The sequence below is a fragment of the Thamnophis elegans genome, chromosome 2 (genome assembly GCF_009769535.1).
Source record: "Thamnophis elegans isolate rThaEle1 chromosome 2, rThaEle1.pri, whole genome shotgun sequence".
Lineage (NCBI taxonomy): Eukaryota > Metazoa > Chordata > Lepidosauria > Squamata > Colubridae > Thamnophis > Thamnophis elegans.
In genome coordinates, this window is record NC_045542.1 from 2535075 (window position 1) to 2551319 (window position 16245).

At 40.6% G+C, this 16245-nt stretch overlaps 1 protein-coding gene across 1 annotated transcript; it reads left to right on the forward strand.

Annotated features, from left to right (window-relative positions):
• The first annotated feature begins 9229 nt into the window (after positions 1 to 9229).
• Positions 9230 to 15469, forward strand: KLF1 (Kruppel like factor 1). The gene is made up of 4 exons (XM_032212282.1): positions 9230 to 9290; positions 9459 to 9567; positions 12006 to 12885; positions 14025 to 15469. The coding sequence occupies exons 2-4, from the start codon at positions 9481 to 9483 to the stop codon at positions 14198 to 14200; spliced, it is 1143 nt and encodes a 380-aa protein (XP_032068173.1). The 5' UTR covers positions 9230 to 9290; positions 9459 to 9480; the 3' UTR covers positions 14201 to 15469.
• The last annotated feature ends 776 nt before the right edge of the window (positions 15470 to 16245 follow it).

The window sequence follows — 16245 nt, forward strand, 5'->3', positions numbered from 1 at the left end:
AAAACATTTATCTTGAGTTTTCACATTTCAGTAAAAAGGTAAAAAAAAAAATGGGTATTTGCAACGGCTCCTTTAAGAGGTGCATGTAATGATTGTGAACTTTCCAGTTGAAAGATTTTTAGGAGGGGGGGAGGGAATGTTATCTTTTTTGTTCCTGCTGTGTTTTGGGGAATGTCTCCCCCAGGATGGAATACTCAGTTTTTGCGCACAACATGCAAAATACTAATTACTATCAATTACTTAAATGTCTTTAAAAAGCATAATCACTTACCCTATTTATTTGCCAAATGCAAATAGTTGCAAGATATACTGAGTGTCAAGAAAAATATTGAAATTAGGAGATACAAGCAACAATAATAGCTTTAGAATAATTGGTCATCCTCTGCTAAACCTAGCAGATATAAATATGAACTGTTATTCATAAATACTCGGAAAATGTCCTTTCATGAAAAATTACTTTTTCAGTTAACTCTGCCTGGCATTAGTTGGGGGAGCAGAAATATTAGTTGGCCAATTCTTAAAGAGAGCACCAGAAAGAACTTAAAAGATTTTTAAGAGAGCTGGGTTTTTCATTTATATTATATGTATGAACAGAATTAACACAAATTGCAGATACCAATCAAACATAAAGAAAAAAAGGATGAAATAATGCTCATTTTTAAAAACTCAATGAAAATAAAAACAATATACCAAGAAGGTGGCATACTGGTTGTGATTTGATCTCTTGGGGGGGGGATCCCAGGGATCCCCTATACAAGTATTTTAATATTGCAGACTTGCAGTATTATAAGTCATACTGATATTATAGAACACTTTAATTAAGCGGGTCCCTTGAATAAACATAACTTTGAGTTTCAAATAACACTGATTTCGTTGTTGTCTTAGGTGAAAATGTACTGCTCAAACACTATACTTTTCCACTCACACTGAAAAAAAATTAGAGGGAACATTGGAGGTAGTATCGCCTGCATATACATAGGTGGTAACTTCCCTGCATTTAAGGGGACTCCTGAAGAAATCATCTTTGGACCTTACAGTATTAAACTTTTTTTCCCCCTGCTTCCAATTTCCTCTTTTTAGAGAAGGTTGATGAGAAACTGGTTGGGATGCAGATTCTGAAGGCTTCGGAGGAAAGGATACATTTGCAATTCAGCCAGGGCTCAGACCTGATTATAGTGCTAGATATAACTTTCATTTGGGTGAAATCTGGGTGAAATCTGGCTACAGCTGCCAGAATTCTCAGCCTGCACACAAGAGCCATGCTGGTTACAAATTCTGGTACTTGTAGTCCTAACAAACCCATGGACTCTCGACTAGAGCAGGCTGCTTTAGATACTTGCTAGAAGAAACTTTATTAGCTTAACTTTCATTTTTTTAAATTCCATTTCAGTAATAAACTTCAATTAACTACAGGTACTCCTTGACCAATCAATCAATCAATCAATCAATCAATCAGAATAGAGCTGGAAGACATCTTAGAGGTCTTCTAGTCCAACCCCTTGCTGAAACAGTATTAGATGTTTTGTTTCCTGCTTCCAATTTCCTCTTAGGGAGGGTTGTTGAGAAACCCCGTTGGGATGCAGATTCTGAAGCCCTGGGAGGAAAGGCTACATCTGAAGCCCATTCAGGGCTCAGAGTCAGGGCTCAGACCTGATTATAGTGCTAGAATATATCACTGATAACATTTGTTGAGGACAACAAAACATGAGCTTCTTTTACCATATAGTTAAGCAGATGGAAATTGCAACCTCAAGTACTGATAATGGTATCACAATGATAGTTGTGATTGTGTAAAAGGGGGGATTATGCAGATATGTGGAGATGAGGGCTCTGAGTTCATTATCTTTTCTTTCTGGGAGACTCCACAAATGTTAAAAGTTGCCAGATTTGAAAAATGCTGATCTAGCCTAATGCATAAATCTGTCTTGTGACTTCTTTTGATCTATCTAGGGGCCATACATCAGCACTCAATTAAAGGAACAGATGTGCTTTAGTTTAAAAGGCAGATAACTTCTTAAAGGCCTGTGATAAGGGACATGAAAATGAATTATATACCAAACAATGCAGGGCAGCCTCTGTTGAGCTGTCATTTATTTTCATTATAAATGCATCCATTTTCATGACTCCAAAACAAGGTAATTAGTGCAATGTGACCATGGCTTTGATCCAAAGTATTTGCAATAATAGTTTGGGTTTTTTAAAGAAAGTCAATGCAGAGCTGGGCACAAGCTATCACAATTACCATGAAATCAAGTCAGTTCTGAAATACTCTGTGGCCAAAGCAGGAAGGGAAAAGGGGGGAGAGAAAAGTTGATCTGCCAAAATATTATTTTACTCAATTTCTTCTGTATGAAAAGAAACTAATTAAAACATGCAGCAGCCTTGGGAGAGTCTGGCTCCAGAATGCTTGAATCTTTCTTATTATCCATGATTGATTTTGAGACGCTTCACAGGAGAACTTCAGAAACAGTCTTTACAACAAGACCTGCTGAGGCCTATAATTGCAATCTATGTCTAGGCTATGTAGGAGAAGAAAGGCTACCAGGATAAGCCATCTAAGTCCTCTGGGTGAAATCTGGCTAACAGCTGCCAGAATTCTCAGCCTGCACACCAGAGCCATGCTGGTTACAAATTCTGGTACTTGTAGTCCTAACAAACCCATGGATTCTAGACTAGAGCAGGCTGCTTTAGATACTTGCTAGAGCAGTGTTTCTCAACCTTGGCGACTTTAAGTCCTGTGGACTTCAACTCCCAGAATCCCCCAGCCAGCTGGAGGCTGGTGTGGCTGGAGGAGAAATGAAGGTCGAATCCACAGTCTTAACTCCTCCACACGCGCCTGGAGGGCTCCTCAATTTGCGTCCGGCATCATTAGACTCAGCCATGCCAGAAGGCTTCTTCCAAGTGCATGCTTAGTCATGAAGCCATTATCTCTCAGTTTCCATTCCCCAGCGCTGGCTGGGGGATTCTGGGAGTTGAAGTCCACAGGACTTCAAGTCGCCAAGGTTGAGAAACACTGTGCTAGAGGAAACTTTATTAGCTTAACTTTCATTTTTGTTTGTTTGATTCCATTTCAGTAATAAACTTCAATTAACTACAGGTAGCCCTTGACCAATCAATCAATCAATCAATCAATCAGAATAGAGCTGGAAGACATCTAAGAGGTCTTCTAGTCCAACCCCTTGCTGAAACTGGAGACCTTATACCATTTCAGACAAGTGATTGTCCAGTCTCTTCTTAAAAACCTCCAGTGTTGGAGCGCCCACAACTTCTGAAGGCAAGTTGTTCCACTGGTTCATTGTCCTCACTTTTAGGAAGTTCCTCCTTACTTACAGGTTGCTCCTCTCCTTGGTTAGTTTCCATCCATTGTTTCTTGTCCTGCCCCTTTGGAAAATAAGTTGACTCCCTCCTCTTTGTGGCAACCTCCCAAATCCTGGAATGCTGCTATCATGTCCCCCCCCCCCCTAGTCCTTTTTCTCTAGATTAGCCGAACCCAAATCCTACAACTGTTCTTCATATGTTTTTGTCTTGAAGCCTTTAATTATCTTTGCTCCTCTTTCTCCAAAGACTTAACATCTTTTCTGTAATGTGGTGACCAAAACTGGATGCAGTATTCCAGGTGTGGCCTTACTAAGGCTTTATAAAGCGGTACTAACACTTCACGTGATTTTGATTCTATGCCTCTGTTTATACAACCCAGGATTGTATTAGCTTTTTTGGCTGCTGCTGCACAGTGCTGGCTCATATTCCAGTGATTGTACACTAGGAACTCCAACTGTTCCTCTCACAGTTACTGTTTTTTGAGCCAGGTTTCTCCTAATCTGTACTTATACTATTATAGCACTGATTTCGTATTGTTTTATACGTTTTAGACAGCTGGTTTCATATAACATCAATACGTTATTTTATTTAAGCTTTTTCTTAAACCATAACACATTGTAAATTTAACACCAGTGCCCAGGGGTGGGTTCCTGCCAGTTCTAACCTCTTCTGTAGAAGAGGTTCCACAAATCTACAGTGCCATTTAGAACCGGTTCCAGCTCCCTCCCCTCTGCCCGTCCGCACATCATCAAGATGAAGAAAGAGAGGAGGAATTCTGGGAGTTGAAGTCCACAAGTCTTAAAGCTGTCAAGTTTGAACACCCCTGGGGTTTTTTTTTCTAAAGGGTTAGGGGTGCAAGGGTCTTTTAACTTGATAGTTTTAAGACTTGCCTGCTTCAAATGCCAGAGTTTTCTGAGCCAACATTTTGGTTGCTAAGCGTTGTTAAGTGAGTTTCACCACATTTTACAAGTTGGCCACACCCATCCTGTCACATGATTGCCAAGCCACTCCCACTCGGTCACATGGCCGGCAAAGCCACTCCCACCCAGTCACATGGCCGGCAAGCCATTCCCATCTGGTCACATGGACGGGAAGCCATTCCCACAAAGCAGGCCACACCTACAGAAGAGGTTGTAAAAAATTTTGAAACCCACCACTGCCAGTGCCCCACATTTTTTCCTGCATCCGTATTTATATTCTAACCAAAATGCGCAGCCCATTTTTCCAATCTTTAACCTGTTCTTCCAATTTCAAATCTTAGTCACAGTTTGTACATTTTAGCTAAGATCATAATTTGTACATCTTTCTATTTCAGATTTATTTTTTTCCCAAATTTTCTATCCATGGTAAAAACTTTTTGGTTTGATTATTAGATAAATCATTGAAAAGAGTGTCCCTCTGTTGCCAATTGTTCTTTTGTCTTCATCTTAATTTCTTCTTTATTGGGTATTCATAAATCTTCAAATGTTAACCATTGTTAACATTTCAGAATAACAGAGTTGGAGGTCTTCTGGTCCAACTACCTTGTCAAGCAGGAGCCTTTATATCATTCTGGACAAATGGCTGTCCAGAATTCTTCTTTAAAAATGTTGGTGTTAGTGGTGTACCAACAACTGAAAAAAAAACCCTGTTCCGCTGATTAATTGTTCTCACTGTCAGGAAATTCCTTGTTAGTTGTAGGTCAAATCTGTCTTTGGTTAGTTTCCATATATTACTTCTTGTATTGCTTTCAGGTGCTTTGGAGAATAAGTTTCTACCCCCTTCTTTGTGGTAGCCCCTTAAATATTGGAACATTGCTATCATGTCACCCCTAAGAACTAAAAGAACTTCTTTTAGTTAGGCTACTAAACATACCCAGTTCCTGCAACCATTCTTCATGTTTTAATCTCTAGAGCACGGGTGTCAGACTCAATTGTGTCACATGATGTATCACAATTTATTGTGACTTTTTTGCCTTTGAGGAGCTGGGATGAGTGTGACACATCCTACCCAAGGGCTGTAAGTTCTAGAGCAGTGTTTCTCAACCTTGGCAACTTGAAGATGTCTGGACTTCAACTCTCAGAATTCCCCAGCCAGCGCATGCGAATGCTGGCTGGGGAATGCTGGCTGGGGAATTCTGGGAGTTGAAGTCCGGACATCTTCAAGTTGCCAAGGTTGAGAAACACTACTCTAGAGTATCAATATCTTTTTTTTACTATGGTAACTGAAATTGGATGCACTCTCTCAACTCTGGTCATACTAAAGATTATAAGCACATTTCATTCTTTATTTTTCTCTTGGGTAGAAAGTTTTTTTGTGCAATGATCATTTTGGGCCAAATCCAGACTTACATTTGACCCATCCTTTTTAAGGACATATTTTTCAGGTAACGATTTTTTTTAAAATCTAAATTTCTTTCTCACAGTCTGGCAAGTCAACATATCCAAAGAGGGGAAGCATCCATGAATGAAGGCAAATCTATGTGTTCCAGGATAATAGTACACTCTGCTAGAGAGACGTTTCCTGTGGATGGGCTCCAGCATGAAAGCTCGGAAGACTAAACTTCTGGTTCCAGTGACTGACCCAGATTGGACCCTGCAAAAATACCAAGTGTTATACATTCACCTTGTATAAAATAAATGCTTCTTCTCTTCATCCCCAATTTGAGCTTTTAATATCATGGCAGACCACATTTTTAGCAGCTGCAGCGTATTAAAGAACAGCAGTTGGATTCTGAATGTCACCTGCCCACTTATTTTATCCCTTGAAAATAATTAAAGACACAGAATCCAACCCAAGAGTGCATGTTTGAAGTTAGGAACTTTTCTCCATCCTCATATAATTGCTGTGTTCAGAGTTTACTTACCCTTGCTTAACCATAGTTTACTCAACCCCTGCGTGAATCACATTAGTTTGCTAGTCTAAACCAGCCCTGCCTTAAGACTTTTATTCCAGTCCATGATTGATTTTTCTTTTTAATCCCATTAGCAAGGGCCAATGCAACCCACTTTTCGAAGCACCTCTCCTCTCGATGGCAAGACAGTGTTAGCCCTCAGTACTGTATCAGAACCGAGTCTGCTGCCAGACCCCTCTGAGACCTCCTGATAGAAACCCAAGGCAAGCTGTTAATCTGTTATTTCTGCTTTTCCCCCAGCTGAAAGTTGCCCACTCTTTCAGCTATCCTGTCCTTGCAAGGCAGATTTGCAGTCCAAAATATCAGCTGGAGGCTGGTGTGGCTGGAGGAGAAATGAAGGTCGAATCCACAGTCTTAACTCCTCCACACGCGCCTGGAGGGCTCCTCAATTTGCGTCCGGCATCATTAGACTCAGCCATGCCAGAAGGCTTCTTCCAAGTGCATGCTTAGTCATGAAGCCATTATCTCTGAGTTTCCATTCCCCAGATGCAAGCACTGATTACAATCATATATCTTATCCTGAGAATTGCTCTCCATGTACAAGTGAAAAGGAACCAACCCTTTAAAAAAAGACTTTTGACATATGAAAATTAGTAAACCACACAGGTGCCTTAAATGGCCCTCATTGCTGGAGAGGGGGGGGGGGATAGGCTTTTTACCCAATAGCTAGTTTTATTAACTGTCTAAGTGCTGGGTTTTCTTGAAAACTTAATATGGCTGGAGACTTGCAGTTTATCTAGAAAAATGACTAAACTTTGGGGGCTTCAGAGGGAAATAGTGGAAAATAACTCTTTAGTCAGCTTCAGGGAAATGAAGGTTTTGTGATTATGATACATACCATTGTAGAGATTTTGCAAATAAAACCCCACACCCTTCCCCCCAATGCCTGTAGCCTTTTTCTGACAGCATGCACAATATGTTTGAATGTTGAATGTTTGAATGTTTATTTCATTTATATGCCGCCCTTCCCCCCCCCCCCAAGGGGGACTCAGGGCGGCTCACAACTCAAACCAAGGAAGGGGGATACAGACAAATTAACAACAACACAAAACAATACATGATTTAAAAACATGCAACAATCATACCATTCGAGATAGGGGCAACGGTTCTTTAGCCCCAGGCCTGTCGGAACAGCCAGGTTTTAAGGGCTTTGCGGAAGGCCGGGAGAGTAGGAAGGGTCCGGATCTCCACGGGGAGCTCGTTCCAGAGGGTCGGAGCAGCCACAGAGAAGGCGCTCCTCCGGGTAGTCGCCAGTCGACACTGGCCGGCGGATGGAATTCGGAGGAGGCCTAATCTGTGGGATCTAATCGGTCTATTGGAGGTAATTGGCAGCAGGCGGTCTCTCAAGTACCCAGGTCCAATACCATGAAGGGCTTTATAAGTGACGACTAGCGCCTTGAAGCGTATCCGGAGACCAATAGGCAGCCAGTGCAGCTCGCGGAGGATAGGTGTTACGTGGGTGAACCGAGGTGCACCCACGATCGCTCGCGCGGTACGAGCCATGAAGATTCATTTCTCTTATAATCAATGGAGTAGGCATTTTTATTTCTTATACATTACTGTTGTTAGTTGCGAAGTCATGTCTGACCCATTGCGACCCCATGGACAACGTTCCTCCAGGCCTTCCTGTCCTCTACCATCCTCTGGAGTCCATTTAAGCTCATGTCTACTGCTTCGGTGACTCCATCCAGCCACCTCATTCTCTGTTGTCCCCTTCCTCTTCCTTTGCCCTCAAATCTTTCCCAGCATGAGGCTCTTCTCCAGGGAGTCCTTCCTTCTCCTTAGGTAGCCAAAGTATTTTGAGTTTCATCTTCAGGGTCTGGCCTTCTCAAGAGCAGTCACAGTTGATCTTCTCTTGGACTGACCATTACTATATTGCCTTCTATATTGTGCATGTTGCTTCAAGGCTCCCTTTCATTCATGACCTTAGCCTGATGGTATTTTGAGCTAGAGGGTGTAGAAAAATCCTTTCAAAGCTCCGCCAGGCAGACTACTACAAATTTGCATGTAAAACTAGTGATTCACTCATTCCCTGTAAGATGTTTGTTATGTTATGTTTATTTCATTTATATGCCGCCCTTTCCCCCCCACCCCAAGGGGGACTCAGGGTGGCTTACAACTCAAACCAGGGAAGGGGGGATACAGACAAATTAAGAACAACACAAAAACAATACATGATTTAAAAACACACAACAATCATACCATTCGAGACGGGGGCAAAACTATGCAAGATCTGCATATAGTTTTTCTTAGAGACATTCCAAAGATCTCACTTTATTTACCAAGACCTTTTTGTAACTAAAGCCCTTGGAAGTTAGTGAGGCATTCTAGGTGTATATTTTAAAAATTGCATTATGTATTGCACAAAGTCTTAAAGGGCTTTCAGAGGCAATCATATAATCTTTATTGAACTATATAACCCAACTAAATTTAGTGCAATTTACTTCTGAGTCGATGCATATGATTGCAAGCTAATCCTTGATGGGTTTCAAATTGCAGATTTTGGGTACTAAACAATTTCCCCCTCCCCCCCCAATAAAATGGCTATGAATTTTTTTTTTTACTAATAATCTTAAAGGCTGAAAGCATCTAGAAAACTGCAAATTATATGCCTTCCTTTAACTCTTATATTTGTAACATGCCTAACAGTATAACATATTGTTTGATCTTTTTTTCTTCCTTCCAAAGTCCAAATTAGAACTGCTTGGTCCACATTATTCCTTTCAAGGGAGCAATGTGTTTTATTTGTAATCATTCTATTTTCTAAATAAACTAAATACATATAAATATACACACAGATAAATGCACACCCACACACATAAACAAACAAACAAAAGATGATCACTGACTGAACTGAATTCATCCTTATCTCTGTTATTTAAAGAAAGTTAACTACTGCTACAAACAGGGCAATTATGATTATTCCTAATCCAGCTGCAGCTTGTCCCTTCACTAGCCACACCCCCTTCTTTTGATTGGTTTAGGTAGCTTCATTTAGTTTTCTGTCTTGTTCAAACCTTCAAAGGAAGGAGAGAATTAAAGCAAGAAAACCATTGATGGTGACACCTAAAGTAGAAAGGTTTGCTCTGAATGATGGAAAGGAAGGTGTAACGTTTGGGTGGGGATGATGTTTATAGGAGAGTTATATACGTAAACTTTAACACCTGAGAAGTGTGTAGCCTAGGAGTAAGCAAAAGATTTGAGAGGTGTGATACTACCTTATTCATTTTTCTTTCTTTTCTTCCAGGGACATAGCTTTTTAATAAGCCATGGCTTTTGTGGAGGCTGTGTTACCCCCAGCTGGTATCCTGGGGTCATTTAACAATTTCCAGGATATACAATCTGAAGGTTTCCAGGTGAGAAGTTGTAGGGGATATTAGCTGGCTGGCTGAAGGTGTCCTTTGGGTAAGAATTGAAAATGTCTGAAGGGATTGAAGGTGCTAATAAGTATAGGCTCCCAGCTGGACCCCAGTCTGTTGCTTACAAAATGAAGGTTTCTTTCCAGAACAGATGTGGGCAATGTATTGTAAACTTTTGCATTTTAGGAGTTCCTCTAGCCAGATGGTGGGGAAAAAAAATAGGAGGCATTACTGGTTTTACTCCGTTACAAAGAAAGTAAGTAGAACAGAAAGTTTGGGGGCCCAAGTTTTCCTTCTGAAGGGAAGACAGGATATAATGCTAATGAAATAGATAAATAGAAGTTGCTGGTTTAGGAGTGTTTGTTTAATGCAAAAATGTGTAGAATGTTTGCATTATTTGGAACATATTTCATGTTGATCGTAAATCTGTCTGGGAGAGATAATGTCATTAGTTTTAGAGTGTTTTTTTGCACTTTAAATTAAGTGGGGTGTGTGTGGAGACCTGGTAGATAAGACCCATAAAACTAGGATAGAACTAAGGTCTAATCAGTGGGCTGAATCAGTGAATATAATGCTTCTGAGAAGGAACTTTCCTGAAGCCTTCTGGAACTCTTGATATAATCCTGTAATCAATGTGAAAGGAACAAAATGACCCCACTCCCATTGCCCGTACTTATTGTTTGTAAGACAAGTTTATTCATGATTAAACTATGTTTTAACTCTGATAAAATACTATGGCTTTACACTAGCTGAACCACAAACTAATTGTAGGAGCTGAATTCACACTTCATGCTAGCTTGCAATTTTATTGGTCTTACATTGATTATGCATCATAGTTTATTTTTAAAGTCAGTTTCTCCAAGTTTTTTGATTAGAACAAACTATGTAGAAGAGGAGACTGCCTAAACTGCAAGGAATTATGACGTCTCCTTTGACGCTTATGGTGGGATTAAGGTTCTAATAGGGAGGAAAAGTTGCACTGGGAAAGCAGAAGTTAGAAGGGGAAAAAAAACAGTTTAAAACTGCCAAATTCCAAGTGGAAACCATTGTATTACAGTTGTTATACCTTAACTGAAATGCTATATTGTAAAGTGCACACATATGATTAGGTTTTTGTACGGTAACCTATTTTTTAAAATGTAGTTTACCCATAAAGAAAAAATATTACACAGTTACAAAATAATAGTTGAGTGATAAATATATTTTAGGCACAGTAAAATGTGGCATGTGGTGTGCAGAATTCAGGATTCAGGCAGATATTATTTTTTTTTTTAAAAAATAGGAAAACAAGGAATTCAAAAAATAGGATTGAATCATCTGACCTGGATAAACTTAAAACTCCAGCTCACACATTTCTTGGATTTTTTTCCCCTACAGCATTCTTGCACCCTACTCCTGTAATTCTACTTATTAATAATAATATCAGTGGTTCTCTGAAGAGTTGATTTGCTTCTTACTGTAAAGGAACTCTTAATATCCCTAGAGGAGTTGCAAATTTTCTTTTAGCAGCAAACTAATATTATTAATACTATTAATATTAATAATAAATGCTATTTATTAATATTAAATACTATTATTTATATACATATAAATATATATATTATATACCGTACTCCTAAGTTTAAACCTATAGGTTTAAATCTTAAACTTATAGGTTATATTCATGCATGTACATATTACTTCATTATATTTAGAATGTAAAGAGTTTTTGCCTGCAAAATAGATTTATAATCTTGTTGATTAGTTTTTAATACTAAGTTTTCCTAATGTTATCTGCATTTATAGCATAGTGTCTAATGCTTTTAATTTCTCCTTTGTAGCATCTCATAATTTCATAAAATGGTGATCAGCGGTCATGGATTTAAAGTAATAATTTATCATACATATTGTAGTTGCAGGTCAGAACCTGAATACAAGCAGTGGAGATACTGCATTTATGGCATCACATCTAATTTTGGGAAGAAATAAAATAAATTGCTGCTTCTTCTGTTGATTACCCTGCTATAATAATACACAGACCATAAACAGTTTTATTGTACGGTTATTTACTCAATCCTCCTTACAATCATGTGATGCTCTTCAAAGAACAAATGTTAAGTGTTCTATTCTTCTAATCTGTAGTTCCTGAAAGTCTAGAGTAGAATAACCATAGGATGCTGCTGTCCAAGCCTGAAAAAGCCTCTTGAGTAGTGAATGTTTCTGTTGCCTGTTTCTAAGGGCCAGTGAGATAACTAGCTTACAGCCTCTCCCAACTGTAGGACAGAAATGTATGCACTCTTGTGATAGTGGGCTTCTTATCTCCACCTTAATGGCAGGCTTCAGCCTGTCCTTCTGAAGCTCATCCATCACAACTTTTGTGATCTTCTTTCTTTCTTTCAATTAGTGAAAGGCACTTATTACAAGTGTCTGCTTGTTTCTCCCTACTTGCTTTCTAGTGGTGGAAGACAGAAGATTGCCCCGAAACTCCCTCTCTGGAGTTCTTGGAGGCGAACCAACCTGAGGGGAACCAGTCCATCAAGCAGGAGCATGAGGAAGCCAATTGGGATCTTGAATTTCTCCTAAGAAATTTTTCTACCTCTGGGCAAAATGCCAGCCTTCCTCGAGATGACCCAGTGGACCAGATCTCGATGCCTGCTGTCTGTCAGGCAACGTCAGTTGAGGAGGAAGTCATCAGAGAAAAGCTCCCAGGAATCCTGAAGGCTCCAGAAGTTCCTGGTCCCTCAAGCTCGGAAGCCCAGTTCTTGCTCAAAGAGCACTCTGTGAACTGTACCCCGGTTCTACCCAGTTATTTCCAGGGTATATTAGAGCCCAATAAGGATCTAGTGTTTCCCAACAATCAGTTGCCACACTTTGCCCAGGGAGATTCTATGGGTCTTGCCGTAGCAGGGCAACAGCCCAGGGGACCCAGACAAAGATCTCATGGGCAATATTATCATGTAGCCTGTGAAGCCCATGTACCGCCAAGCCCTGACTTGCTAGGCAAACATGCTTCCTACAATCAGCTTCCACCAGCTGCAGTGGCTTCTCCGCTGCCACACTGCAGTCTGTTGAATGGTTACCACCATCCTTTCTCCCATAGTCCATTTCAAGCCCGAGCTCAAATGTACCAGGCAGATAATGCTCTCCATGCTCTGCCGCCGCTCCTTGGTTTGAGGAAACCACCTTCGCCTATGAGAGAAGCCGCAGCCAAGCCAAGGAAGGGACACAAACAATGGGGCCACAAGCGTCCTGCTAGTCACGTCTGCAGTCATCCCAGTTGTGGGAAGACATATACCAAGAGTTCCCATCTCAAGGCTCATCTGCGCACACATACAGGTAAGGAAGAATGATATAGAGGCCGGGTGAAGCTGGGTGTTGGGTCTTGGGGTATTTTATCCTCTGTTCTAGGGCCTTAGAAATTGCTCATCTGTTGAATCTACCTTCTGCTGTGTCTGCTGAATATCTAAGGCAGTGTTTCTCAACCATGGTGACTTTTAAGTCCTGTGGACTTCAACTCCCAGAATCCCCCAGCCAGCATAGCTGGCTGGGGGATTCTGGGAGTTGAAGTCCACAGGACTTAAAGTCGCCACGGTTGAGAAACACTGCTCTAGGCTGATGTTAAAAGGTAGAATCACTATAACAAAGCAGTCCATAGCTTATTCACCTATTTTGCTACGATGAGATTTTCCCTTTCAGTTCTGGGAGCCTTGTTTGGCATATCCTTGTTCTGTAAGACTGTTTTGTCTTCATCTTTGTAGTCCTGATGTCATATGCGGAGCTGTTTCTAGGGTTATATGTACTTCCTCAGCCTGAGTCGGGGAACATGTGCAGGTGGGAGTTCTGGTCAAAAGTGAAGGCTGGAAACCTGAAACAGTTGAGGGCTCTGGTTCATCTTTGTCTGGGTCCTCTGGCTGTGGCCCCAACAGGCAGTCTGGGAAGATAAATTGAAGAGAGCATATCAAGCAGCCTCAGAGACTGTTTTATCCTAATCTTTATTGAGTAAAGATGACACATAGCCACACCCTGTAATTGATACCCTATAGGTAAATTCCTATAATAAAGGAAAGTTGGTAGATTGGTCATAATAAAATAAGACAACTTTCTGTGATAGCTTCAGACTTTCACGACTGAAATATTTCTTGCAAATCTGTGCTCTATAAGTTCCATATTATAATCATTCCCCATGCTTGAATATAGCATGTAAGCTATGCTGGCTGGGGGATTCTGGGATTTGAAGTCCACAGGACTTAAAGTCACCAAAGTTGAGAAACACTGATCTAAAGTTTGGATGTTCCACTATGCGATGCCCCCCCCCCTTTACTCTGAGGCTTGGGGGAGGGAGGAAGTGGGAAATCCTGCCTTTTTGGGATGCTTATTTCCTCAAAACTTCTGTGCATGAATGTTAACTGTGTAACTTAAAATAATGGCCCTCCTTGGGTCCAGTAGTAGCACCAAGGCACTTATCTGTTTTACAGGAGAGAAACCGTACCACTGCACGTGGGAAGGATGCGGTTGGAAATTCGCCCGTTCCGATGAGCTGACGCGCCATTATCGTAAACACACCGGACAGCGTCCATTCAAGTGTCCCCTCTGTCAACGGGCTTTCTCGCGTTCGGATCACCTCTCTCTGCATTTGAAGAGACACGTGTGACAAATATCAACCTTTTGGACTGCAATGGATGTTCTTACTCACAAGGGAACCTGGTAGTGGGATAGCGATTATCCATTTCCTACAAAGAAGGGACACTTGCCTTAGCCCTGGTAGTATAGGCCAAGAGAATATAATGAAGATTAGTTACCCAGTTGGACTCCCAGACTGAAGGATTTTGGAATTTCAGTTGTGTTATTCTATCGCTACTAAAAAAAACTCATTTATATGATAGCCATAGTTTGAAACCTAAACTGGACACTTTTATGTTTTTTTTCTTCTTCCTACTAAATAGCATTCCAGACCACAAAGCTATTGTCATCTATGATGTAGAAGAACATTTTGTATTTCATTGTCCTTGCAGTAAAAAGAAATCCATAGTCTAAAACATTCCTGTAGGTATGATCTCCTTCGGTTTAATGTCAGAGATATGAAGAAGAAACTGGAGCCAAAGCAATGGGTCTAGTCTGGTGCATTCTTGGATATATTTTCTGAATAAATGAAATTGGGATAAGGGCTATGGGCTATAGCTAGCAGTATTGCAATGAATGCATTGAAGTTTCCATCATCGTCAGATCCTGGAGATGAGTTTTATCTTCGTCTTCTATTGGGAACAAATGTTGGCCGAGCTGATGAAGTAATCTTTTCCCTTGGGCTAAAAAAAGTAAGGCTACAAAGGAGATCCTTTGTTGGACCTGGGATAGTTTCATAGGTGAAAAATGGGCACATCCACATGTATCAAATTGTTATTCCTTTTTTATTATGTATTTGTATCTTATCAAAGTGAACAACTGTGATGCAGAGGGGAACACAACTAATTTTTAAGAGTTGTGTGCTGAAGAGTGAAATGCAAATTAGACCAGCTGAAAGGCCTGCATCTCGCAGCTACTAAAAGGCCACCACTCCATGTCACATGAGCCTTGATCCTGTTACTTTAATTGTGGGTTCACAATGCTAAGTCAAAATATGAGTTGCATATTTCTGGCATCATTTATATAAGAATGCCCCGCATTCACTCCTCATCAACTTGCTCCCCTACAAACTCAGGAACTTTGAAGATGAGAATGCTTGGCTACAGGAATGGATCCAAGAAGAACTTGCTCACGGTGAAGTGTGGCAGAAGGAATATGAGGCACTGTTAAGACATCAGAAATATGTGTAACTTCCATGGCTTAGTATATTATGTGTAGTTTATTCGATAAAACATGCATAATAAACCATTCTCGTTGGCTCAAGGTGTTGATTCAGACTTCCATCCTTTTGAGGGTTGGTAAAATGAGGACCTGGATTGTTGGGGGCACTGTAAACCGGTATATAAATCTAAGTGCTATTGCTATTGCCTGTTGTGTTACATGAATCCAGCCAATGTATAATTCAGGTGTTATGGTGTGAAAAGCAAGAGACATTTGGGAAAATACTAAAAGGTCTCAGCTGTTATCTGAATGCTTAGATCAGTGTTTCTCAACCTTGGCAACTTTAAGGCCTGTGGACTTCAACTCCCAGAATCCCCCAGCCAGCACAGCTGGCTGGGGGATTCTGGGAGTTGAAGTCCACAGGCCTTAAAGTCGCCAAGGTTGAGAAACACTGGCTTAGATGTATCTCCAAGATGACTGATAGTCATCTGTAAACCTGGCATTTTGAGAAGGAACAAAACTTACTAGCTGTTCTGAACTCCCACAGGTCTACATCAATGAACTCTTATTCTTCATATCAAAAGAAAAACTGCAGTCTTTTTTGTTTTTAAGAAGCAACAGGTTTTCCTATGAGGTTGAAGAAGCAGCTAAGGCAATACTTCAGAGTCACTGGTTTCCTCAATAACAATAATCATCGAAAGAGTACTTTTGGACACTTCCAAATACTGGCTCATCTTTCCTCTCTTACCCTCCACAATGGTTATGAGCATTAATATTCTTACTCCTGGGAAGACCAAGAAGGGATGACACCACTGGTCAGTGAGATAGGAGTGCGGGCTTTTTAACAAGCGCACTGCCACTTCTTTTCACTCTGGATTTGTTTTTGCAATGGGAGAATGCAGGATACTGTAAGGG

Excerpts from the sequence above, each read along its gene's own strand:
- KLF1 (XM_032212282.1), top strand. The coding sequence starts at position 9,481 with ATGGCTTTTGTGGAGGCTGTGTTACCCCCAGCTGGTATCCTGGGGTCA. Across the intron at positions 9,568-12,005 it reads TACAATCTGAAGGTTTCCAG|TGGTGGAAGACAGAAGATTG; the intron begins GTGAGAAGTTGT and ends CTTGCTTTCTAG. Across the intron at positions 12,886-14,024 it reads TCATCTGCGCACACATACAG|GAGAGAAACCGTACCACTGC; the intron begins GTAAGGAAGAAT and ends TCTGTTTTACAG.